The sequence below is a fragment of the Haliotis asinina genome, chromosome 7 (genome assembly GCF_037392515.1).
Source record: "Haliotis asinina isolate JCU_RB_2024 chromosome 7, JCU_Hal_asi_v2, whole genome shotgun sequence".
Lineage (NCBI taxonomy): Eukaryota > Metazoa > Mollusca > Gastropoda > Lepetellida > Haliotidae > Haliotis > Haliotis asinina.
The window spans coordinates 3,368,851-3,392,783 of record NC_090286.1 but is presented as its reverse complement, the minus strand read 5'-3'; the positions used below and the strand labels follow the sequence as shown (position 1 = coordinate 3,392,783).

The window sequence follows — 23,933 nt, the reverse complement described above, 5'->3', positions numbered from 1 at the left end:
ATATACATCTTTAGGCACTGCATAATGATAATACATACATGCAATTCAATACACACAGGATAGGTAATAATACGCAATTACGCATTGGTCATATTAATAGCATAAACATGATTCGTTGTCGCACATTCCGCGACGGTATTATACACAATTCATGTATATAATATAAGCATATACACATACCCTGTGGGTGGTGCAAATGTGTATCCCAATTCTGGCACAGCTCCAGTCTTAGGGAAGGGGACTTATCTATTGTAATTAATATTTCACACTTACAGTCAACTTTCTTAAAACACGCAACTCACATCTCACATATAAAGTGAAAGGATCGTAAAGATAGGAATATGTCAGTGATACTTATGGTTATAGCTTAGGATTGCAAGGATTAAATGCAATATTACTTTAATTAAATAAATACTAACCTTGATGAGAATGAGTGAACTGTTGCATGAGGTTAGTGAGACCTGAGAAGAGTCATGACTTGGACAAATACTTGATGTGGCCAATCTCTAAAGCTTAAGCCTTCAACTGCTTAAACTTCAGTCTTACATAATAATATTGGTAGAAGGACAGGATGAGAATAATTAAAACAATAAGATTAAAATAATATATTTACTCGAAATTACCTGTCACAAAACATGCTGTTTCTCTCTGTAGCAGACATATGCAGAACAGATTGCAATAAACTAGCATCGACAGATTTTCACACCATGTCATGTTAGAGAGTCCACTCATTAATTTCAGAGTGCAGTTTACAGTTGCCTGTCGGTAAGGAACTTTCTCAAAGGACGCGTATTGCCTTTTCACAAAAAGTAACAACTAAAGAGGCACCTGTCTCTTACACTGCACTAGGAATCATAATAATTATGGAATGTGTTGTGGACGTTCTAGGTGAGGCACGAATATCTTTAGTTCCACAGATGCGCTTAGTTGCGCCTCTTTGTCAGAAACTTCTATCTTCGATTTTCACATTTCTGAATGTGTCACCTCCATCTCCGGTTCTTAAGACATCTACAAAGTCTGAGACCTGCATCACTTCAGGTTTTCCATCAGCATAACACTGACACACTTCTGTAACACATTCACTCTCTGTAATTACCAGCATGCGCCACCCCGTATTATGGAGCCAACTGTGACCAGTCCTGTGCTGCACGTCACTGCAAGGACTATCTGGCGGTGTCATCAGAAATGACCTGCCGTCGACAGGTTCGACGTCGGGACGCTTTAAAGTCCGATGTAACTCGATTTTTGGCAGCTTTTCACGCTGCGGGTACTTGTCATGCTTCGTACATCGACCCCAGATTTGACTCTGGATCGGAAGCCCTGTGTCTTGGCTTTCACGTCATGTGCGACACATGCGGGTGCAGTCATGTTTTCCCACCACTTAAAGCCACCCAAAGCTAAGCCCCGTGCGCGTAACGGGGGCCAAAACAGCTCAGATTTGATATCACCAGGGCTTGATCTATGCATCCTGCGTTCACTAATTGTCCCATCCCGGGAGAAAGAGACGTACTGCACACATATCATACATGAAAATTCGGCCACGTGCATGAAGCACCTGGGGTTATCACGGGGTCGACATGGGGTGCCTGGTTGGGCGTCCACGCCCATTTTCCCATCTGTTATAGACCTGTAATTTTACCAAGACAAAAGCCTTACTCGGAGAGCATCTTTTAAACGTCACTCGAACGTTGAATATTCACATCCTATTGACAGGTTTCACATCGACGTGAAGCTGGTCCCCAGGGCTATCTGGTGGTAACATCAGAAGTGACAAATCTTTACCGGGTTCGACGCCGGGGCGCTTTTAAGCCCGATTTATCCCGATTTATGGCAATTTTTTCACGCTGTAGGTACTTGTCATGTTTCGTACATCGACCCCAGGGTTTTGTCTTCGACATGGGTCGGAAGCCCTGTGTCTTGACTTTCGCGTCATGTGCGACACGTGTGGCTGCCGTTATGTTTTCCCACCCTTAAAGCCACCCAAAGCCAAAGCCTGTGCGTGCGGCGGGATGCAAAACAGCTTATTTGATATCACGCGAGTGAGTGAGTGAGTGAGTGAGTGAGTGAGTGAGTGAGTGAGTGAGTGAGTGAGTGAGTGAGTGAGTGAGTGAGTGAGTGAGTGAGTGAGTGAGTGAGTGAGTGAGTGAGTGAGTGAGTGAGTGAGTGAGTGAGTGAGTGAGTGAGTGAGTGATTAAACATACCTACACATACACTTACGAATTGAAAGCCAGAACTGCCCATTAGCTTTTGGTGTCAGGTGTACGCCGTCCTTGGCTAGCAGCGCAGGTCCCATCTTCATGTGCTGGCTGTGTTCCCAAAGGGTGGCATCCAGACGGCGTCGCAACATCTTCTTCAAGCGCCGGTTCGCCTCCTCCACCTTCCGCTTGTAGGCAGAGACCGTCATGTTCCTTGGTTTTACCCTCGGAAACAGACTCCCTATCACCGCCCTGGAGCCTGGCCGTTTCCACCGAAGGTAGTCCAGAAGATCCAGCAGGTCTTCGACCAGGTCCCGAGGATCAGTAGAGGCCGACACGTCGTTCTCTCCCACTTGAAAGAACACAATGCCCTGAAAAGCTGCATCAAGGGCATCCACCTCAGCTTTCATCCGAGCGACGGTCGCCCCTCCGATCCCACGCACGGTAGTGAGGATGCCATGTGGAGGGGGACAGACTTGAACAAGTCGCCGCACGAAACTATGCCCCAGGATGGCAAAGTGCAGTGGCTTTGAAACAGGAGCTTCAAAAAGTGCGCAGGCCATGACTTGAATGAAGTTAGTCTTCAAAAACGATTTCTGACAATGAGTTGTGTCAAATAGTATCAGCACAAGTGCCGTGATGCTCGTATCTGACTGCTAAGTATATATAGCCTGGGTCATTGATACGTGTTTGTACTGAGCTCTGCATTGAACTCACGGGATCAATCGTTCATGGATTAAGACCTGTTGTTAGCTTAAGCCTGACACGACTCACTCATCTCGTTCAGTTATGGGATAAAACAACGAGTCAATGATTGGTGTTTTCAGTCGTAATTGCCGCCACTTTGGTTGGCTTCTCACTCAGAAACTCACGGATTAGGCATTACCATCAAAGCATCAGAGCCAAGCTTGTGTGTCCCACCCCGACAAGTGCTTCTGCAAACATGACACCAGTCACGGCACAATTCCAGACAATGTAGTGATGTGATGTGATTGTGTTTGTCTTGTGTGAGGGTGACCTGTAGTAACGCTAAGAATCACAAAGGCAGTGTCTTCGCTTTCTCTCCAGCTGGAATTAAAGACAATGCCAAGGCTACATTTCCATACAACATCAAACAACTTCCATGCAACATCAAATTATCGGGAGTACGGATCACACCAGCTGGAACTAAAGACAATACCAAGGCTACATTTCCATGCAACATCAAACTATCGGCAAACATGGAAACCCGGCACTAAGCATCACACCAGCTGGAACTAAAGACAATGCCAAGGCTACATTTCCATACAACATCAAACAACTTCCATGCAACATCAAACTATCGGGAGTACGGATCACACCAGCTGGAACTAAAGACAATGCCAAGGCTACATTTCCATACAACATCAAACAACTTCCATGCAACATCAAACTATCGGGAGTACGGATCACACCAGCTGGAACTAAAGACAATGCCAAGGCTACATTTCCATGCAACATCAAACTATCGGCAAACATGGAAACCCGGTACTAAGCATCACACCAGCTGGAATTAAAGACAATACCAAGGCTACATTTCCATACAACATCAAACAACTTCCATGCAACATCAAACTATCGGGAGTACGGATCACACCAGCTGGAACTAAAGACAATACCAAGGCTACATTTCCATACAACATCAAACAACTTCCATGCAACATCAAACTATCGGGAGTACGGATCACACCAGCTGGAATTAAAGACAATTTTTCCGGGCCAGTTTGTAGGCATTGAAAATATGGCAACTTCACCCGGTAACATATTATCAATGCCTCGGCCGAACGACTGATTTTGTAGACCTTGATGCAAGTATACCATTTCACTTGGGTCAAGGGTTACATCATCTACCCTTTTCCACCTACTTTGTTTGTTTCGCGCTTTTAGTTTTTTATTAGTGGTGTTAGGTGTTTTTGTTTTGAGTTGGTAATGTTTGAGTTTCGTAGTCACCTTCTCTCACTCTTGGTAATTTTTTCACGTTAATTTAATGTTTTTGGGTTGGGGTTAAGTGGTTTAGGCGGTGTTACTTTTGTCCTTTTAGTTTGGCATTTATCTCCAGTTTTACGTTCTGTCATTGTCAGTGTTTATTATTCAGTTATACGCACCGCGGTATTCATGGTTTTAGCTTTAAATTTATGTCATTTAGGTTTGGGTTAGCGGATTAGTTTTAACATTGTCGGTATTGATGATTTTAGCTTTAAGGTTATGTCATTTAGGTTAATTCGGAATGGGTTAGTGATTTGGTGTAGAGAGAAGGACGTGGACTTTCCGTTTTAATTTTATGTTACTTTGATTGGAGGTTAATGGTTTGGATTAGAAGGGAACAGCGTTAGGTTGTTCTGTTAATTTAGCATGCACCATGATAACCATAGCTCACGAATTATTGAATACCCATACAATTGCCGTACATAATGGACAGATACCTCAAATATGTTAACACAAATGTATCATACAAATCATGAAACCTGGAAGGATACAACTTTCATTCCAAAGTCTGATTGCTGTGAAGGCACACTTGAGTCGACGTAGGAAGGAGGTCGTGGTTCTTCAAGTACTGTTGGCAGTTGAGCTGCTACACGTGAACAACACACACTACGCTTTACATCAACATGCATAACAAAACGTCAATGTCCGTCTGGCATGTCATGCCGTCGCATCTACCCATCAAGTAGATGTCTCACGTAGCTGTAGACACTACAGCAATAAACCGCTCATTTCCCATATGCCACACCTTAGGGAATCGCAAAGATTTGACACGGCAAATCATGAACAAGTACCACCAAATCGACCTAGAGTCTCCTGTCAAGACTCGAACGGGTGTGCCTGCGCCAGCTACCGTTTCACCATCATCGGCACTCCTCTCGGGATCGACCCTCGCCTGCTATGCAACACCAGCATGTCGATCTGCTTCCGACACTATCACCCATCTCTAGGCAAAAGTCAGCAGAGTCTACACTTGCTCACGGGCAAATCAAGACTCGAACGGGTTTGCCTGCGCCAGCTACCGTTTCACCATCATCGACTCTCCTCTCGGGATCGTCCCCTCGCCTGCTATGCAACACCAGTATGTCGATCTGCTTCCGACACTATCACCCATCTCTAGGCAAAAGTCAGCAGAGTCTACACTTGCTCACGGGCAAATCAAGACTCGAACGGGTTTGCCTGCGCCAGCTACCGTTTCACCATCATCGACTCTCCTCTCGGGATCGTCCCCTCGCCTGCTATGCAACACCAGCATATCGTTCTGCTTCTCGCAAACTCGCCATTGAGCCCCCTGTCAAGACTCGATAGTTTTCCGTTTTGCTACACCATGGCCGCTTTTAGATCGAGCGTCTTCGGCAGAACGAATGATGAATAGTATGAACAACGTCGCGCGCCGTTGCTCACGCTAACCACCACGTCAACCAAGTGCTTGATCATGGTGGAGGTCGGAATTATCCCCCTATGCACAACCTTGATACTTTCCAACCTCCGTGGGCAGACGTAGAGGGCAGCGTCGCAATTTCCGCATCGCCGTTCCGTTCCCGTCCCGTCTACGTTCGTGCCCGGGGAACGTAGGCATTTTCCGAGCAGTGGCCAAGCTGGCTCGGGTTCCCCTTGTGTAGAAAAGTACGTAAATACGTTGGATAGTTAAACTTTCACCTGACGATAGTACACATTTTAAAAAGTTTAGATTTACTTTATTTGAAAAGATAGAGCAACGAAATTTTGCATGTACCTCCGCCATTAAATGGGCTTTCTGGCAATACCATCCAATTTGACATCTGACTTTTAGAAAAGAAGTTACATAGTATTTTTTTAAAAAGTACAGTAAAAAACGACTATTTTTTCGAACAAATTGTGCAATATACTTTACAATTTTCAGAATAGATGAAATCTGCTTACACCATTGTTGCCGTCACCAGAAGAGCTTTCTAATGATACCAAAAAATGTATGCTACAGACTAGAGTGCTGCAGTTAGAAGCAAAAAAGACGCAATAAGGCAACACGAGAGCAAATGCGCCATTGAAAGGCCGTAGACGCGAAAAGCGGCGGTATATACGGACGTGTGTAGCCTCTCCAAAAACCATTGTATATGTACATGTGATACGTCGTTAGAAGCAGATTTGAAAGGGCATTCATACGCATTATGGACATTTAGGAACGAGAAAACGATATAAAAATTATCAACGAAATTAACTTCCGATTACCGATCCGTTGACACGGAAATAGCATGCGGCAGTACATGCGGACAGCTATACACAACATTGCAGACGTGCATGTTATACATCGCTAGAAACCCCATGGAAAGACCTTTCAAATGAATCATAGATATAAGAAATCCAATGAGGGATAACGAAATTAGGACGAAAGCCTACTTCCGCTACCGGCGCCGTTGCGACGGAACGGACAAGCGGCATTACCTACGGACATGCCTAGCATCTTTGCTCAACGTCGCACATGCACATGCCATACACCACCAGAAGCCAATTGAAATGCTCTTTCTAATGAATATAAGATACTGAAAGTCGCATCAGACATGTACACATGATTAACCAAGAAATAACGCACCGATGGTGTTGGCGACGCACGGGACACGCGGCATGACACGCAGACGTATGTACCTTGACATGCCAGTGCACATGGGCTTGTCTTACATCGTCTTGAAGCCCATTTGCATGGGCTTTCACATGCACTGTAGATGTTAGCGATCTTCGAAAGGAGAGAGATATTATAAGGGGTTATTGGTGGGGTCGACATGAGTCGGCGACGGAAGTCAAGCCGGATAGAAAAGCGGCACTATATGCAGACGGTTGCAGCTGTGCACAGCATTGCAGACGTGCATGTTATGCATCGCCAGAAACCCCATGAAGAGACCTTTCAAATGAATCATAGATATTAGAAATCCAATGAGGGATAACGAAATTAGAACGAAAGTCTACTTCCGCTACCGGCGCCGTTGCGACGGAACGGACAAGCGGCATTACCTACGGACATGCCTAGCATCTTTGCTCAACGTCGCACATGCACATGCCATACACCACCAGAAGCCAATTGAAATGCTCTTTCTAATGAATATAAGATACTGAAAGTCGCATCAGACATGTACACAGGATTAACCAAGAAATAACGCACCGATGGTGTTGGCGACGCACGGGACACGCGGCATGACACGCAGACGTATGTAGCTTGCCATGCCAGTGCACATGGGCATGTCGTACATCGTCTTGAAGCCCATTTGCATGGGCTTTCACATGCACTGTAGATGTTAGCGATCTTCGAAAGGAGAGAGATATTATAAGGGGTTATTGGTGGGGTCGACATGAGTCGGCGACGGAAGTCAAGCCGGATAGAAAAGCGGCACTATATGCAGACGGTTGCAGCTGTGCACAGCATTGCAGACGTGCATGTTATGCATCGCCAGAAACCCCATGAAGAGACCTTTCAGATGAATCATAGATATTAGAAATCCAATGAGGGATAACGAAATTAGGACGAAAGTCTACTTCCGCTACCGGCGCCGTTGCGACGGAACGGACAAGCGGCATTACCTACGGACATGCCTAGCATCTTTGCTCAACGTCGCACATGCACATGCCATACACCACCAGAAGCCAATTGAAATGCTCTTTCTAATGAATATAAGATACTGAAAGTCGCATCAGACATGTACACAGGATTAACCAAGAAATAACGCACCGATGGTGTTGGCGACGCACGGGACACGCGGCATGACACGCAGACGTATGTAGCTTGCCATGCCAGTGCACATGGGCTTGTCTTACATCGTCTTGAAGCCCATTTGCATGGGCTTTCACATGCACTGTAGATGTTAGCGATCTTCGAAAGGAGAGAGATATTATAAGGGGTTATTGGTGGGGTCGACATGAGTCGGCGACGGAAGTCAAGCCGGATAGAAAAGCGGCACTATATGCAGACGGTTGCAGCTGTGCACAGCATTGCAGGCGTGCATGTTATGCATCGCCAGAAACCCCATGAAGAGACCTTTCAGATGAATCATAGATATTAGAAATCCAATGAGGGATAACGAAATTAGAACGAGAGTCTACTTCCGCTACCGGCGCCGTTGCGACGGAACGGACAAGCGGCATTACCTACGGACATGCCTAGCATCTTTGCTCAACGTCGCACATGCACATGCCATACACCACCAGAAGCCAATTGAAATGCTCTTTCTAATGAATATAAGATACTGAAAGTCGCATCAGACATGTACACATGATTAACCAAGAAATAACGCACCGATGGTGTTGGCGACGCACGGGACACGCGGCATGACACGCAGACGTATGTACCTTGACATGCCAGTGCACATGGGCTTGTCTTACATCGTCTTGAAGCCCATTTGCATGGGCTTTCACATGCACTGTAGATGTTAGCGATCTTCGAAAGGAGAGAGATATTATAAGGGGTTATTGGTGGGGTCGACATGAGTCGGCGACGGAAGTCAAGCCGGATAGAAAAGCGGCACTATATGCAGACGGTTGCAGCTGTGCACAGCATTGCAGACGTGCATGTTATGCATCGCCAGAAACCCCATGAAGAGACCTTTCAGATGAATCTTAGATATTAGAAATCCAATGAGGGATAACGAAATTAGAACGAAAGTCTACTTCCGCTACCGGCGCCGTTGCGACGGAACGGACAAGCGGCATTACCTACGGACATGCCTAGCATCTTTGCTCAACGTCGCACATGCACATGCCATACACCACCAGAAGCGAATTGAAATGGTCTTTCTAATGAATATAAGATACTGAAAGTCGCATCAGACATGTACACATGATTAACCAAGAAATAACGCACTGATGGTGTTGGCGACGCACGGGACACGCGGCATGACACGCAGACGTATGTAGGTTGCCATGCCAGTGCACATGGGCTTGTCTTACATCGTCTTGAAGCCCATTTGCATGGGCTTTCACATGCACTGTAGATGTTAGCGATCTTCGAAAGGAGAGAGATATTATAAGGGGTTATTGGTGGGGTCGACATGAGTCGGCGACGGAAGTCAAGCCGGATAGAAAAGCGGCACTATATGCAGACGGTTGCAGCTGTGCACAGCATTGCAGGCGTGCATGTTATGCATCGCCAGAAACCCCATGAAGAGACCTTTCAGATGAATCATAGATATTAGAAATCCAATGAGGGATAACGAAATTAGAACGAGAGTCTACTTCCGCTACCGGCGCCGTTGCGACGGAACGGACAAACGGCATTACCTACGGACATGCCTAGCATCTTTGCTCAACGTCGCACATGCACATGCCATACACCACCAGAAGCCAATTGAAATGCTCTTTCTAATGAATATAAGATACTGAAAGTCGCATCAGACATGTACACATGATTAACCAAGAAATAACGCACTGATGGTGTTGGCGACGCACGGGACACGCGGCATGACACGCAGACGTATGTAGCTTGCCATGCCAGTGCACATGGGCTTGTCTTACATCGTCTTGAAGCCCATTTGCATGGGCTTTCACATGCACTGTAGATGTTAGCGATCTTCGAAAGGAGAGAGATATTATAAGGGGTTATTGGTGGGGTCGACATGAGTCGGCGACGGAAGTCAAGCCGGATAGAAAAGCGGCACTATATGCAGACGGTTGCAGCTGTGCACAGCATTGCAGACGTGCATGTTATGCATCGCCAGAAACCCCATAAAGAGACCTTTCAAATGAATCATAGATATTAGAAATCCAATGAGGGATAACGAAATTAGAACGAGAGTCTACTTCCGCTACCGGCGCCGTTGCGACGGAACGGACAAGCGGCATTACCTACGGACATGCCTAGCATCTTTGCTCAACGTCGCACATGCACATGCCATACACCACCAGAAGCCAATTGAAATGCTCTTTCTAATGAATATAAGATACTGAAAGTCGCATCAGACATGTACACATGATTAACCAAGAAATAACGCACTGATGGTGTTGGCGACGCACGGGACACGCGGCATGACACGCAGACGTATGTAGCTTGCCATGCCAGTGCACATGGGCTTGTCTTACATCGTCTTGAAGCCCATTTGCATGGGCTTTCACATGCACTGTAGATGTTAGCGATCTTCGAAAGGAGAGAGATATTATAAGGGGTTATTGGTGGGGTCGACATGAGTCGGCGACGGAAGTCAAGCCGGATAGAAAAGCGGCACTATATGCAGACGGTTGCAGCTGTGCACAGCATTGCAGACGTGCATGTTATGCATCGCCAGAAACCCCATAAAGAGACCTTTCAAATGAATCATAGATATTAGAAATCCAATGAGGGATAACGAAATTAGAACGAGAGTCTACTTCCGCTACCGGCGCCGTTGCGACGGAACGGACAAGCGGCATTACCTACGGACATGCCTAGCATCTTTGCTCAACGTCGCACATGCACATGCCATACACCACCAGAAGCGAACTGAAATGCTCTTTCTAATGAATATAAGATACTGAAAGTCGCATCAGACATGTACACAGGATTAACCAAGAAATAACGCACTGATGGTGTTGGCGACGCACGGGACACGCGGCATGACACGCAGGCGTATGTAGCTTGACATGCCAGTGCACATGGGCATGTCGTACATCGTCTTGAAGCCCATTTGCATGGGCTTTCACATGCACTATAGATGTTAGGGATCTTCGAAAGGAGAGAGATATTATAAGGAGTTATTGGTGGGGTCGACATGAGTCGGCGGCGGAAGTCAAGCCGGATAGAAAAGCGGTACTATATGCAGACGGTTGCAGCTGTGCACAGCATTGCAGACGTGCATGTTATGCATCGCCAGAAACCCCATGAAGAGACCTTTCAAATGAATCATAGATATTAGAAATCCAATGAGGGATAACGAAATTAGAACGAAAGTCTACTTCCGCTACCGGCGCCGCTGCGACGGAACGGACAAGCGGCATCACCTACGGACATGCCTAGCATCTTTGGTAGAAAGAAAATATAGCTGAAAAAGATATAGTATGTTAGATATATAAAGAATTGTATGTTTGAACGAAATATATCATGAAATAGACTTTTGCGAAACCACATGAACGAAACATTGCATTGCATTTGAAATTTGACTTATGTAGCGCAGAATGGATATAGAAAAATATATCTGAAAAAGACATAACACATTAGATACATAAAGAATTGTATAACTGAACCAAATACATTTTGAGCTATTTGTGTTAACCAGCACTCACCACGTGGAGGTTGCTCATTTAAGAGTGCCTTCAAGGGGTTGGGGCTGGGGCTGGAGCTGGCTGGAGGAATCTGTTGGAACTGACGCCGATGCAGATTCCTCAGCGTTTGATGTACCCGCTGCTTGTTGGATAACATCTTGCACAAAAGCACACTCACTAGCAGCCTGTAAGGGAGTCTTCTTAGCGTAGTACCTACTGACAGTCTTTTGGCCATGTGCAAGATAGTCACTGGCCATCTTACGTTTTGCAGCATCATCGGGATGCTGCCTTGCCACTTCAGTCTCCAAAGCTTTCCGAACATCCGTGGCCGTAAATGTCCTCCGTTCGTTTTCGAAGTTGGGTTTAAGGAAACCTCTTGTCCTCTGATAGCGGGCCAACTCGAGACACATATTCCCCACTTCAGTGCCGTCCACTCTCCTGAAGAAAGGCGATTTGTCCGGTAGAGCATCTTCAGGCATGTCACCACGTACATATTGACGGTAATCCCTGAACATGTCGTAATCCTCTTTGGACAAGCTTAGGGTGACCAGGAAGCTCATGGACGTCTTGTGGTCCATGAAAGAAAGTTGGTACCTCCCGGCAACACACCGTGCCTTATTGAAATCTGCCAACTTCATACACGACGGCACTGAAGGTCTTTGGGCATGTCCAAGTTGAATTATCCCACAAGACAAGTACCGCATCACCAGGCGCTGATCGTCCTCAGATGGAAGTTGATCTGCCTTGGCCCGGTCCAGGATGTCCCTCACCTCTTGTCTGGTTGCAGGATCGGTGTACCCCTTTTGAACAACGGAAATGGGCGGCGGTTGTTTGGTTTCATCTCTGAATTCTGTAACAGATTTACGGACCTCTTCGCGTTTATACTGGCTAGAGACACCTGTGTATGAACAATGCGTAGCACTTGTAAACCTACGCAAATTATCGAAAACCCTTGGGGACATTTGAACGTACGTTTGGCAGTAGCTGAGAAAGGATTTGACAGCTGACATGTAATTTTTAATGCCACCTGCAGATACCCCATTTTGTGAAAGGACCGTGTTAAAATAATGAATTTCATCTACATGCTCAAATATATCAAAGTTGATACAAGCCATATTACTATTTGGGAAAACATGTTTTTGGATATAATAGAAAAACTTAGAAACGCGGCGACACGTGTCACCAGCATTACGCCCTGCTTTTTTAAGAATATTGGTTAAATATTGATAAAACCCTGAAAGTGTCGGCTCACTTTCAGGGAACCTATCGTATAAGCCAGTGTTTGTAAGATTAGCCCTGACTGTGTTTTGTTTGTAATTATACCGAGTACCACTTCTGGTAGACCCAGTTAAACCAGCACTGGTACTCGGCAATGGATTACTAGTTGAAGGAGAGGCTGCAGATGCGTCCTCTCCTTGAATTGTGTGGCCAAAGTGTTTAAGTACCCTGATGTAATCAGGGATTTGATTTTTGTTGACACTGTATGTGCCACAAAATGCCAGTAGAGCCGACATTGACACCAGCTGTGTAGCAGTATAGGACTCGCTACGGCGGCGATTTTGGGCGTGTATGGCGTGTAGACCAGGAGTAGAGCTACCAGGATAACATTGCTTTAAATGCGCGATGCCTTTGTAATATGTTTTACACTTTTGACAAACGACCGAAATGTTTGTGGAAGGCATACTTGATGATAGTGCTGGGACACTTACTTTCTGGGAATGATTGGTCTGGATGTCACAGTCTTGAACAAATTAAGAAATAAACTGCTTATACGATATGTCTATTTAGGGAATAAACCTAGTAATGTTGAGTATCAGTTTGATAAAGTGAGCAACGTAAATGACTGAAAAATGCAGAAATTAAGAACAAACGAGAAGAAATAAAAGTAAAGTTCACTTGCCAATGGTGATTGCCAGCGCTGACTGGTAGTGATCCACTAAGACACTTGGTCTGTGATGATGAAATTGCAGTGACATGCATTCCCTTATATTACCATGTCGCGGTCAGACAACCAATGGGATGGTTTAGATGAAGTTCACGTGGCCAAGCCGGATGTTTCTACGGGGGAGGAGGAAACTGGAAATTGTCCATCTCCATTCCATGCGTGATGTCCATTTGGAGGGGCAAGAGCATGCCAAAAGGTGTGAATTGCACATGCCAAAGGAATTTTATACGCAAAGTTGAAGTCAGTGGGGCGACGAGGTTTAAAATCACAAAATAGCGGCATGTCAAAAGGAAGTGACCCAAGCTGAGTGATTATAACCATAAGAGAGCAAGGCAGGTGACGAAATTACAATTGCTGATAAATAGCATCTCCAGGGTACGAAGATGTGAACACAGACGAGTGATATGCAGCTAATCACGTAGTAATTAAGTTTACAGGAAGGTAGAGAAGAACGTGTACTCGTAGTATATACAATCAGTCCATGCGGACAGATCTGAAAGAAGTTATGAAAATAATGATGATAAGGAGTTGCGAACGCAACTCAGTAACTAAGTGGCCAGACAGAGGCGGCCTTTGTGATAAGTTACAGTTGTCAGAGCATGGCGCCATCTTGTCTGTTTGATGCGCGTCGTTACATAAGGGAACGTTTATTCGAATGCACACTATACCTTGGCACATCCACATTGTCAAGGTATTACCGACCCCTTTTACACCATTGGTTTCTGATGCTGAAGTAACAGCTGAGGAAAGATGCGTGCCAGATCCCCAATTCTACCAGCCACACGCACAAGTACAGTTACATAATGCCGCGCATTCCTTGATTAAAAGACGTTCCTTGAATGCATATTATAACCTGGCATAGACGCACTTTCAAGGGCTTTCAGGTGCGTTTGAAACATTAAATGTTGGATGATTGATCGTGAAATTATAGGTGCCGTAACACTGACGGGAGACGTGCGCCAGACCCCCGACTTTATCCGCCATCAGCGGTTGCATAATGACGCGCATGGCTTGACTGTCTGAGGTGACACGAATATACGTCACACCTTGGCACAACCGCACTTTCAAGGGCTTTCCGATGCATTTTAAATCTTTCATTTTGGATGAAGGATAATGAAATAATAGCTGGCGGAAGGTACGCGCCAGATCTCCGTTTTTACCTACCAGTCGCACAAGAACAGTTACGTAATGACGCGCATTGCCTGATTATCTCATGTTGCTCGAACGCCCGTTATAATTTGGCAGAGCCACACTTTCAAGGGCTTTCAGATGCATGTTAAACATTAAATTTTGGATGGTGGATCGTGAAATTATAGCTGCCGTAACACTGACGGGAGACGAGCGCCGGATCCCCGACTACTTTACCCGCCATTGGCGCAAATGCATTTACATAATGGCGCGCATTGCTTGACTCTCAGACGCGACTCGAATGCACATTACACCTTGGCAGAACCGCACTTTCAAGGGCTTTCCATCACCGTAAAAGTTTATATATTAAGACCACAGGCGTTGCTTCTATGGCTTTATTCCAGTTCGTTGCAACTTTAGCTCTGTCACGTATATTGATTCCTGTGTAGAGCGAATGTCTAATGTTGCACACCAGCATGTTGCACATTTCCAGAATCCCACATGAATCCCCTTGCAAATGCTTTGTAGTTGTAAATATTAACGACGCCGGTATAGCCGGTGAACAGATTCATGTAAATTCCGCCAATCTATATCACCTGCGGTATTTGTTGCATTTCGCACATGAATACCCATGTAGCTCCACCACTAAATGCGCAACGTGTGCGTTTTATACACTGTCTGACACACGCTTTAACTGGCTTTCAAACGCAGTATAGAAATGCATTTTCTAAGGTGAATCGTAAGAGTGGTTGCCATTAGATCATGACCGGACTATGGTGGCATGATGACTACTGTGATATAGAAGAATTGAAGTTCAACAAAATTACACAAACCATCATGTCGGAGATTCAATCTGGAATGGTTACCAGGGGCACCATTAGAATCACGTTTGCATTTTTGGAGAGAGCGTTGGATCGGGTTTCCAACCATGTATAACATGCATAGATATCACAAAGTAAAAGGCTTCCAAAATACAATGGCGCGAGCGACTTCCACCGGAGGCTGGGTGGAAGAAAAGTCTTCCACCGAGACTCCTGTGGAAGAAATTCAGAAGGCCTAAAATCACGGAAACCTTAATTGCTGGGCTATAAATTTGCCAAAAAAGAAACGGAAAAATTCTACGTGACGCGCAAGGGTCCCGCTATCCAATGACGTGCAGGATGCGCGTGTAAGGCGGCGAATGCAGCTCCCAAGGGAGCCGTGCTGCAATAGGTGATACAATCTGGGTGGCATTGTTCCCCTGTTTACATTGTCGTCGGGTTGATTACAAGTATATCTAGCAACGTGTACCATATCACCCATATTTACAGTGAAAGACATTCTGCAATAAAATGTTAGTGAACACATCATATAAGGTGACTTTCGGTTGGAGTTTTCAATTTGTATTCCGCTTACATACCTGATGCTAATCACCGGAATGTCTGGACCAGACTCGCGTATTTATGTCGTACAGCTGGAAAGTTGCTGAGAATATCACTGAACAACAACAAACAACAAACCAAAACCAGTAAGCAATTCAAAAGTGGCACAAATGGCCATACTTTGGTTGTTGAACCATCACTGTGTCCAAGAGCGTTCGTATCGGTGGCCCTGGTTGGTAGTTCAGGATAGTGGACAGGAGAAGATAAAAAGGCAGGTGTTGAATTGACGACAACAGAAGCCAGTTTATTGTTGTTGGTGAACAATGGTCGAAATGGGGCGAATGACTGTAATCACGTCTCACATGGAACTTTGATCTCCGTCAATTGTCTTTGGCTGGTATTGGACCGTGTTGGTTCTTCTTGCTTTTAGATTACAATGAGATGACATTGTGGGTTGAATATTGAAGGAAATAGCTTATTACTGAAATATAATTACAATAGTTTTGCATTATATGTGGTGATTTTCACGCAGCAGTATGTTCCAGCAGGGATACTCTACAACAGGGATAGGGCACTCACTTGCTTTCTTTACCATTTGTGCTAATTAAGGCGTGTTATGTCATGCTCCAACGCACAGAGTGACTTGGCTCGTTCCCAGCGCAATTCAACTGTGTTTAACAGTTTATTGCATCGGTCGGATTACAATGAACGAATGAATTACAGTAAGAATTATGAACAAGAATTATATGTGAATGAATGAAGGAAAAAAGAAAAAGAATAAAAGAAAGAAATACACATGTGAATGAATGAAAGAATAAACATAACACCACGGCCAACCTTCCCAGGCGTTTAAGAACGGAAAAGTATCGCTGGATGTGTTAACATCAGCTATCCTTTTTCAAAAAATCTACTTTGAGACATTTGTGTTTACGTTAATCATTAATTCAGATATGTTATTGCATGTGGGGAATGGCATGGACATTAACAAAATGTTAACTGACACTGTCACACACACCTCAAACACAGGATGTTTAAAGCTATCACAAAGCGTTGTAAACACCTTTCCAGTTTGGTCAAATAATAAGATCAACAGGAAAGAAAGAAGTTATAGAACCATAACCCTCAAGCATCACAAGCATCAATGGCGGATCAGATCAGGTCAGATTTTTCACACACATCACATACACCCTAACAATAGTTTTAAAATCATAAAGCCATCACTATTACTTGCAAACACCTTTCAATTGATGGTATATTCCCCTCATAAAAATTAAAGGTGTAATTGAAAGAAGTTTAGAATGATATCTAGAAACACTCAAACAACGCAGTGTAGTATTTCAATGCCTGATCACATCAAATCAGAGATATGTCACATTTTCACACATCTCAAATACACCCTGTTCTTTTGGATTATGAAACTATCACTATTACTTGCAAATACCTGGCAACTAAAAGTATGGTTAACTTCTAAAATGTAAACGAATGTGTGAATGAAGGTTTTATCGACACAATTTGATCAGCGAATCGACAATGGACGCCACTGAGCTATAACATACCGACTTGAAACATTACTACAAATGTACTGTCCTAATACTGACACTAATAACAATTATTGATTGAAATTGAAGTGACAAAAATAGTTAACTTATCTTCTACATGTAGGGTTTCAGTTGTCGCAACACTCAGCGAATCGATCAGCCGTTGAAAATAAACTGGGCTCAATCTTAAATACTAAGCTGCCGCCATATCGGCTACACTTGTTACGTAACCACCCGCGGCAAACGTTCAGGGAGGAGTTTCCTCTTCCTCTGTATATAGTCTCCCTGGTTCTAGTAATGTGGCGTGGTCTGTAAATAATCGAGTCTGGAACAGATAACCCAGTGATCAAAAGCATGATCATCGATGAGTTGTGATGAAATGTGTCAGCTACGTTAACGAGAATGACCACCCTATCCCGTTAGTCGCCTCTTACAACTAGCATTGGTTGCCAAAGACCAATCCAAACCGCATCTTCACGAGCCCTGAATAGTAATGACTGCAGACCAAACTGTCATTGTTGACGATGTAGCCTAAAGCTGGGTTCAGCTTAACCCAATATGATATGTTAGTTCTGGAATTCTTTCCCAGTTTCTTTGTCGAGCATCACCACTAGAAGCTATATATGTAGTTATGCGTATCTGTGGAATACATGTAGTATAATAAGTGTAATCTAACAACACTGTTGTGTTCACGTGTGAGAATAAAATTATATTTTAGCTCTACCTCAATAAGCGATCCTTTAACAGGCGTATGGTAACTTCCCCCGAACTTAATGTGTTTACTAATACTTTTCTCTAGAAATGTTGCTCCTGCTTCAGAAACTCCTGGGTTCCATGGTTAACGAAATATCTCTGCCAGTTGTTAGGCTACATCATAATTTGAGTTTGCAACTAAAAATGTTGAAATTCTTTTAATTTTAGACTGAGAAACAGGAACATGACAAAGACCTTGCCACTCAGTGTAGCAATGTATACATCCTCAGTACATGTGGCGTGAACCATTTTAACATGACTAACTGTACACTTCATAACACTCTATGAATTCCAGTCTGCGACCCTGGGATGTACGGAGAAGGATGCAGCAAGACCTGCAACAACCGTCACTGTAAGACGCCATCTAACACATGTGATCACGTGACTGGACGGTGTCCCGACGGCTGTATCAGTGGATTCAATGGAGATGACTGTTTACAAAGTATGATGACTGTTTACAAATACTGCTGAGTGCGGTAGTATACAACAAACCATCGCCTGAATGATAACCATGTTCGTAATTGATTAGATAGACTAGTTCAAAATTAGTTCGATGTTCTTATTTCTCTTCAGACTGTCCAGAAGGCTATTATGGAACTGCATGTTCCCTCAGTTGTGAAGGCAGACATTGTAGCAGCACCTCCTGTCCTGCTGATGGGGCCTGCGGCGCTGACTGTGAGGCGGGATGGACACTGCAGAGTTGCACACAAGGTACTTTGATCAATATTTCCTGAACAATCGCTGTCATTATGGTGACATAACCACCCCGCCACAAACTATCGAATCAAACTTAAAAAGTAATGCAACTGAAGGTCGGAGCTGAAGATGAAGTTAAATGTCCACAAAAAAATTATCAATCAACCAAAATTATCTTGCTCTGTAGTTTCAACACACTTTGACCTTGACACGAATGCCTTTAACGCATTAAAATTTGCAGAAACAACAACAAAAGAATATGAAAAACATTTAATGGAAATATTTATAAGTGAACCGTTCTTGAGAAATCTAGGGACAATCTTTACATGCAGTTAAACATGTTGAAATCTTCAAAGTGTCTCCATGACCTTAATCATTATTTGAAAGTCACCATAATCGACCGTTCTTACACCTTCTCCAGATAAGGCTTGATGTCAGATATGAAGAAAGTCCAGTTACTGGTTCGTGGGATATTTCGCTAACAATCTTAACATGCTGGTTAACATGTCGCTGTGACAAAAAACATAAGTGAAGGTCAGAAAAAATCGACTGGTCCCTGCGCCTTCCCTAGACAAAGCTTGGTGTTGAATATTAAAAAAGACCAGTGAACGGTTCTTGAGACATCTCGCTGATAAGGGTAAAACGTTAAAGTCCCCTTGTGAACTTGATACGAAGATAAAGGTCACCAAACCTAGCATCATCAAACATACAAATATTTTCAAGACTCACTTTCACCTTGACACGCATGCCTTAATGCATGAAATACATGTATTAAAAAACAACAACAAAAGAAATTGAAAAACATTCAATGGCAATATTTAAGGTCTATGCAGAAAATCCAGTGAACAGTTCTTTGGACATCTAGGTGACAATGTGTACATGCAGTTAAATATATTGAAATCTTTAAATTGTCGCCATGACCTTGAACAATCGACCGGTCCTGCACCTTCCCCAGATAAGGCTTGACGTCAAATATGAAGAAAGTCCAGTTACTGGTTTTTGAGATATTTCGCTAACAATCTTAACATGCAGGTTAACATGTCAATGTGACATGAAAAGAATAATTAAGTTAAGGTCACAACAAATCGACTGGTCTCTACCACTCCCCTAGACAAAGTGTAGTGTTGAATATGAAGAAAGACCAGGGAACTGTTCTTGAGATATCTCGCTGACAAGCATAAAACGTTAAAGTCCCTTGTCTCGCTGGGACCCTTTTTACACTGTGGTGAACGTTATTATATAAGGTACCAAATACGAAAATATCTTAAGATATTCCAATTCATAATTCTTTTTCTCCCTCTTCGAGCTCAGCGCCACGCGGGGGAATGTTAACATAAGTTTGATATTAGTTGCAAAAGAAGGATTGTGAACGTGTAATAAAAAAACCCAGAAAACAGGCACTAAAGAATCAAGTAAGAGTTCTCTGGGACAATCCAGGCAATTGACCCACTGTAAATGCTTCCTAAAGCCACCATACACTTTGTAATAATGATGACCTATGCAAGGAATTGGAAGAAAGTAGGTGTTGAAGTTCACCTGTTTAAGACCACACAGATTAAAACATAATGTTTTCCTATATACTACCCATCAAAAGAATAAATTCACTTACCTCAGTCAACTCACCAAAACTAAATTTTGCAAACTATCCCATACTGTTCAAAGGAACTGATAGAACGTAAAACAAATTCTTAACGTTGAAAAGATTATTGTCATAGGTTCAAAAAGTAGAAAATTGGCAAATTCTTAAGAAAACAATAGTCCAAACGCAGCAGTTCACACGCACCATATGCGCACATGCTTTTCAGCAATATGCATCATCCTCGTGCAGTTCATCTCCATTAGGTTTGCAGTTAGCTCCCTCAAGTAATAATAATAATAAGAAGAAGAAGAAGAATTCATCTTCGATGTAACCATATACATATACATGACATATGGTGAATGTTTTAAGTGACTTTAAACTTTTGATGGGTAGCGTATATACGTGCATGTCATTTCTTGTGTATTATTAAAGCCGTGTTGTATTGTAGGCATTGTGCAATAAAAATCCATCTTTGTGCTTTCATTAAAGAATAAACCTATTGAGACAACATTGATTTTTGTTGTTGCCACATGTCTTGAACATCGGAAGTACTTATGGATGAGGTTAGAATAGGTAATAACAAAACAATTTGTGTCCAATATTGTCTTTTGTTGTATGGGTATGTTTTACATTTTATTGTGTAGTGCTTGCTTACCTGGGGCATACAAAGCAACGACTGACCTGTTTGTTGTTCGTTATATCCTATGTGTGCAGATGGATCTTTTGTGTGACAGTTCAAACAGAATGTCAGACGCGTGCATGGTATCAACTCTATCTATTGTAAGTGTTGATATGGTGAAATGAATCTAGTCTATTATGTAATATTCCACATAAAGTGTCCCAGGCAAAGCAAGATACCAACTGTAACTGGTGGTATCATGTGGTGATGATTTGTTGAGTTGAATCTTATCAGCTATGTGATATTCAACACAGAGTGTCCCAGGGGAAAGTATGGCATCGGCTGTAACTCTGTCTGTGGCCACTGTGCTGATAACATCACATGCCATCACGTCACTGGAACCTGTCCAGGTGGATGTCAGGCAGGATGGAAACTTCCCCTGTGTCAGACAGGTGAGTGTGGACAGTCTATAAGTGAATGGTAAGGAAAGGAGTCTCGTTTCTGCTTACATTTCTTGTAATTCAAATATCCCACACATTTGTCACATCCGCTCCCACCAGTTACAACAATCTAATCTTGTGATGTGTAATGCCTGAAAATATATGCAAAAGTTTATTTTTTGTGTAGTTTGTGACAATGGGACATTCGGGTTGAACTGTGAGCGGGACTGCGGCCATTGTAAAGGCACGTGTGATGTTGTGGATGGACGATGTCCCTTGGGATGTATCGAGGGGTACAATGGTTCTCACTGCTCTGAAAAGCTTTGTAAGTTATTTCATTTACCTCATAAGGTGACATAAATGGTTTCTACCCCTAGATCACCTGCAGATCATACGACAGTCGTCTGAAGAAGACATGGAACAAATGCATTAATAAACTATTGTGTGGATTTGTCCAAGCCGGTATGTCCACTCACATTTGTTTCGTCTAAATATAAAATGCAACCAGTGACAGTAATACCCTTCGTTGTTGTAGGCGACAGTCCCCGTATAATACATACAGCATACCTGAAGATACCTGAGTAATGTGCGTCGACATTTGGAGGATGTGAATACTTTCTATGTTGAGTGAAAGATTGAATCTGAAAGACTGACCACAATCACAGAAAGTATTCGTGATTTGCTGTACAAACTAAAAAACACCTATCAATCCGTTTCATCTTTCGACTTTACACACCACTATCGCCCGTGACAAATTTAAGGCAAATCTTCGTCACTTGACCCAAATTTGTTTGTAGCATAATCTCAATCGCTACGTTAAACACAGTTCGACTCATCTGTTCAGTATACTTCTTCACTTCCTTGATAGCTTCACTGAGAGATTCGAGTTCGGTAATCACTCCTGTAACAGCTGGTGTGATCGGCTTGGTTGCTGGAGTATTTGTCACGGTGCTTCTTGCAGTTGGACTGATCGTGGGGCTTGTAAGACAAGGGAGGTAAGCAAACTTTGAGCACCAATGTCAGGATGCTTTGAATTTTTATTATGACCATAGTCGTTCTGAAACTCATCTACCACAGAGAAATCACCATGTGCCGTATACTTCGCAGGTTGCAGTGGATGAACTCTGCTCAGAAAGATGAGGTAAATGTTCGGGCCACTTCAACCCAAGTAGATTGGAACTCCACACAGCCATCAGACAACTACGCATCCATATCAGAGCAGCCAAGTGCCCGCAACATCTACAACAACGACTACTCCACACTGGATGTCGAGGCCAAGTCGGACAATGACTATGACGTTATTAAGAACAAGGAATATGAAAATATGTAGAGAGCATATTGTAGAAACCGAACAATTTAAATGTCCAAAATATTAAATGCTTCCACGGCATCCATAATGATATTAATCATGTTATCACTTTTTGTAGGACACTGTTCACGGTATTTAGGTTCAGCTGACGAACTCAAAGTCGCCAGTGATTTCACGTTCTGCAAGTTTGAGGCAGAACAATGAGTTTTTTAAGCCATCTGAGTCGGCATTTACATCGTACACATGCCTGTGTAGGAAAATATCATGTTTGGAATTTCGTGAAATCTGAAATATTTTGGCCCATTTTGGACATCTTTTTGCCTTAGAATGTTACTAAAAATCAAGGCGTCAATTCCCTTGCGATAGTTGTCTTTTTCAACTGACTGCTCTTGCTACGGTTAAAGGTATCGAAGCATTATAAGAACTTTACTGTCTAGTCGATACTGTTGGGTTTTCTTGTCTGAAGATCCACCCGTCAACTGAAGTCGATCGATTTCAGCTGATAATCTGGAGAATTGTTTCGTTCTCACATCTGTGAAGTTTGGGTAGTTACTGCCGGCAATAACTTCGTCCCTTCTTGCAGCAACGATCCGTGGACGCCTTTGGTGCGCATGTTGGCAATTCCTGGTTAGAAAGACTGACAACTTCTTTTTACTAGTATTTGTCGCGTCTTACCAATCGTTTCACGCCTGTGGGTGTTGTACATAATAGCTGGTTTTGTAAGGATGGCTGCATTTAAGGTTATTATTTTATGTGTGTCGTCCTGTGCAGACAACTCTAATCACAAATCAGGTTAAGCACTTTGGGTGCGGAAAGTTCTTAGATGGGTGACAGTGTTTGACATCTTGACTCCTGAGAGTTCCTTGGACTTCCATCAACCATCGAAGCACATGTAATACATGTGTTTTCACCTTAGGCAAGTGAGCTTGCTCCCACTTGCCTCTGTTCACTAAGTGAAAATGGGTAACTAGCGCCTAACAAGCAGCTTAGTTTATCCGGGGTAACAGTGATCAAATTTTGCGCTTTGAGCAATATATCTAGCCTGGAAAAGGGGCCTAATATCTTTTCACTGTTATTAATGGTGGCATATTTCTATCTAAGAACCTAATTGTCATTTACTTTTTTTATTGATTATCAGAATTAAAATGTTGGTAGATACAGCTGGACGCCATTTG

General features: G+C 43.4%; 3 protein-coding genes across 4 annotated transcripts in view; 2 read left to right on the top strand and 1 right to left on the bottom strand.

Annotated features, from left to right (window-relative positions):
• The window catches only part of LOC137291058 (multiple epidermal growth factor-like domains protein 10), a 30,488-nt gene extending 18,994 nt beyond the window's left edge, over positions 1–11,494 (top strand). The window contains exons 7-8 of the mRNA XM_067822337.1: positions 1,100–1,203; positions 11,435–11,494. Of these exons, the coding sequence (XP_067678438.1) occupies positions 1,100–1,203; positions 11,435–11,494 (164 nt within the window). The remainder of the gene's footprint in view (positions 1–1,099; positions 1,204–11,434) is intronic.
• The window catches only part of LOC137291600 (uncharacterized), a 210,965-nt gene that overhangs the window by 84,806 nt on the left and 102,226 nt on the right, over positions 1–23,933 (bottom strand). The gene's annotated exons all lie outside the window — the stretch shown is intronic.
• The window catches only part of LOC137291607 (scavenger receptor class F member 2-like), a 251,613-nt gene continuing 246,063 nt past the window's right edge, over positions 18,384–23,933 (top strand). The window contains exons 1-6 of one of the 2 annotated variants that reach the window (XM_067822994.1): positions 18,384–18,557; positions 18,689–18,826; positions 21,324–21,461; positions 21,637–21,774; positions 22,318–22,444; positions 22,557–22,812. In XM_067822994.1, coding sequence (XP_067679095.1) covers positions 18,425–18,557; positions 18,689–18,826; positions 21,324–21,461; positions 21,637–21,774; positions 22,318–22,444; positions 22,557–22,779 — 897 coding nt within the window. In that variant the 5' untranslated portion in view covers positions 18,384–18,424 and the 3' untranslated portion in view covers positions 22,780–22,812. Of the gene's footprint in view, positions 18,558–18,688; positions 18,827–21,323; positions 21,462–21,636; positions 21,775–22,317; positions 22,445–22,556; positions 22,813–23,933 lie in introns of those variants that run through there. The other variant, XM_067822995.1, reaches the window with a different exon arrangement.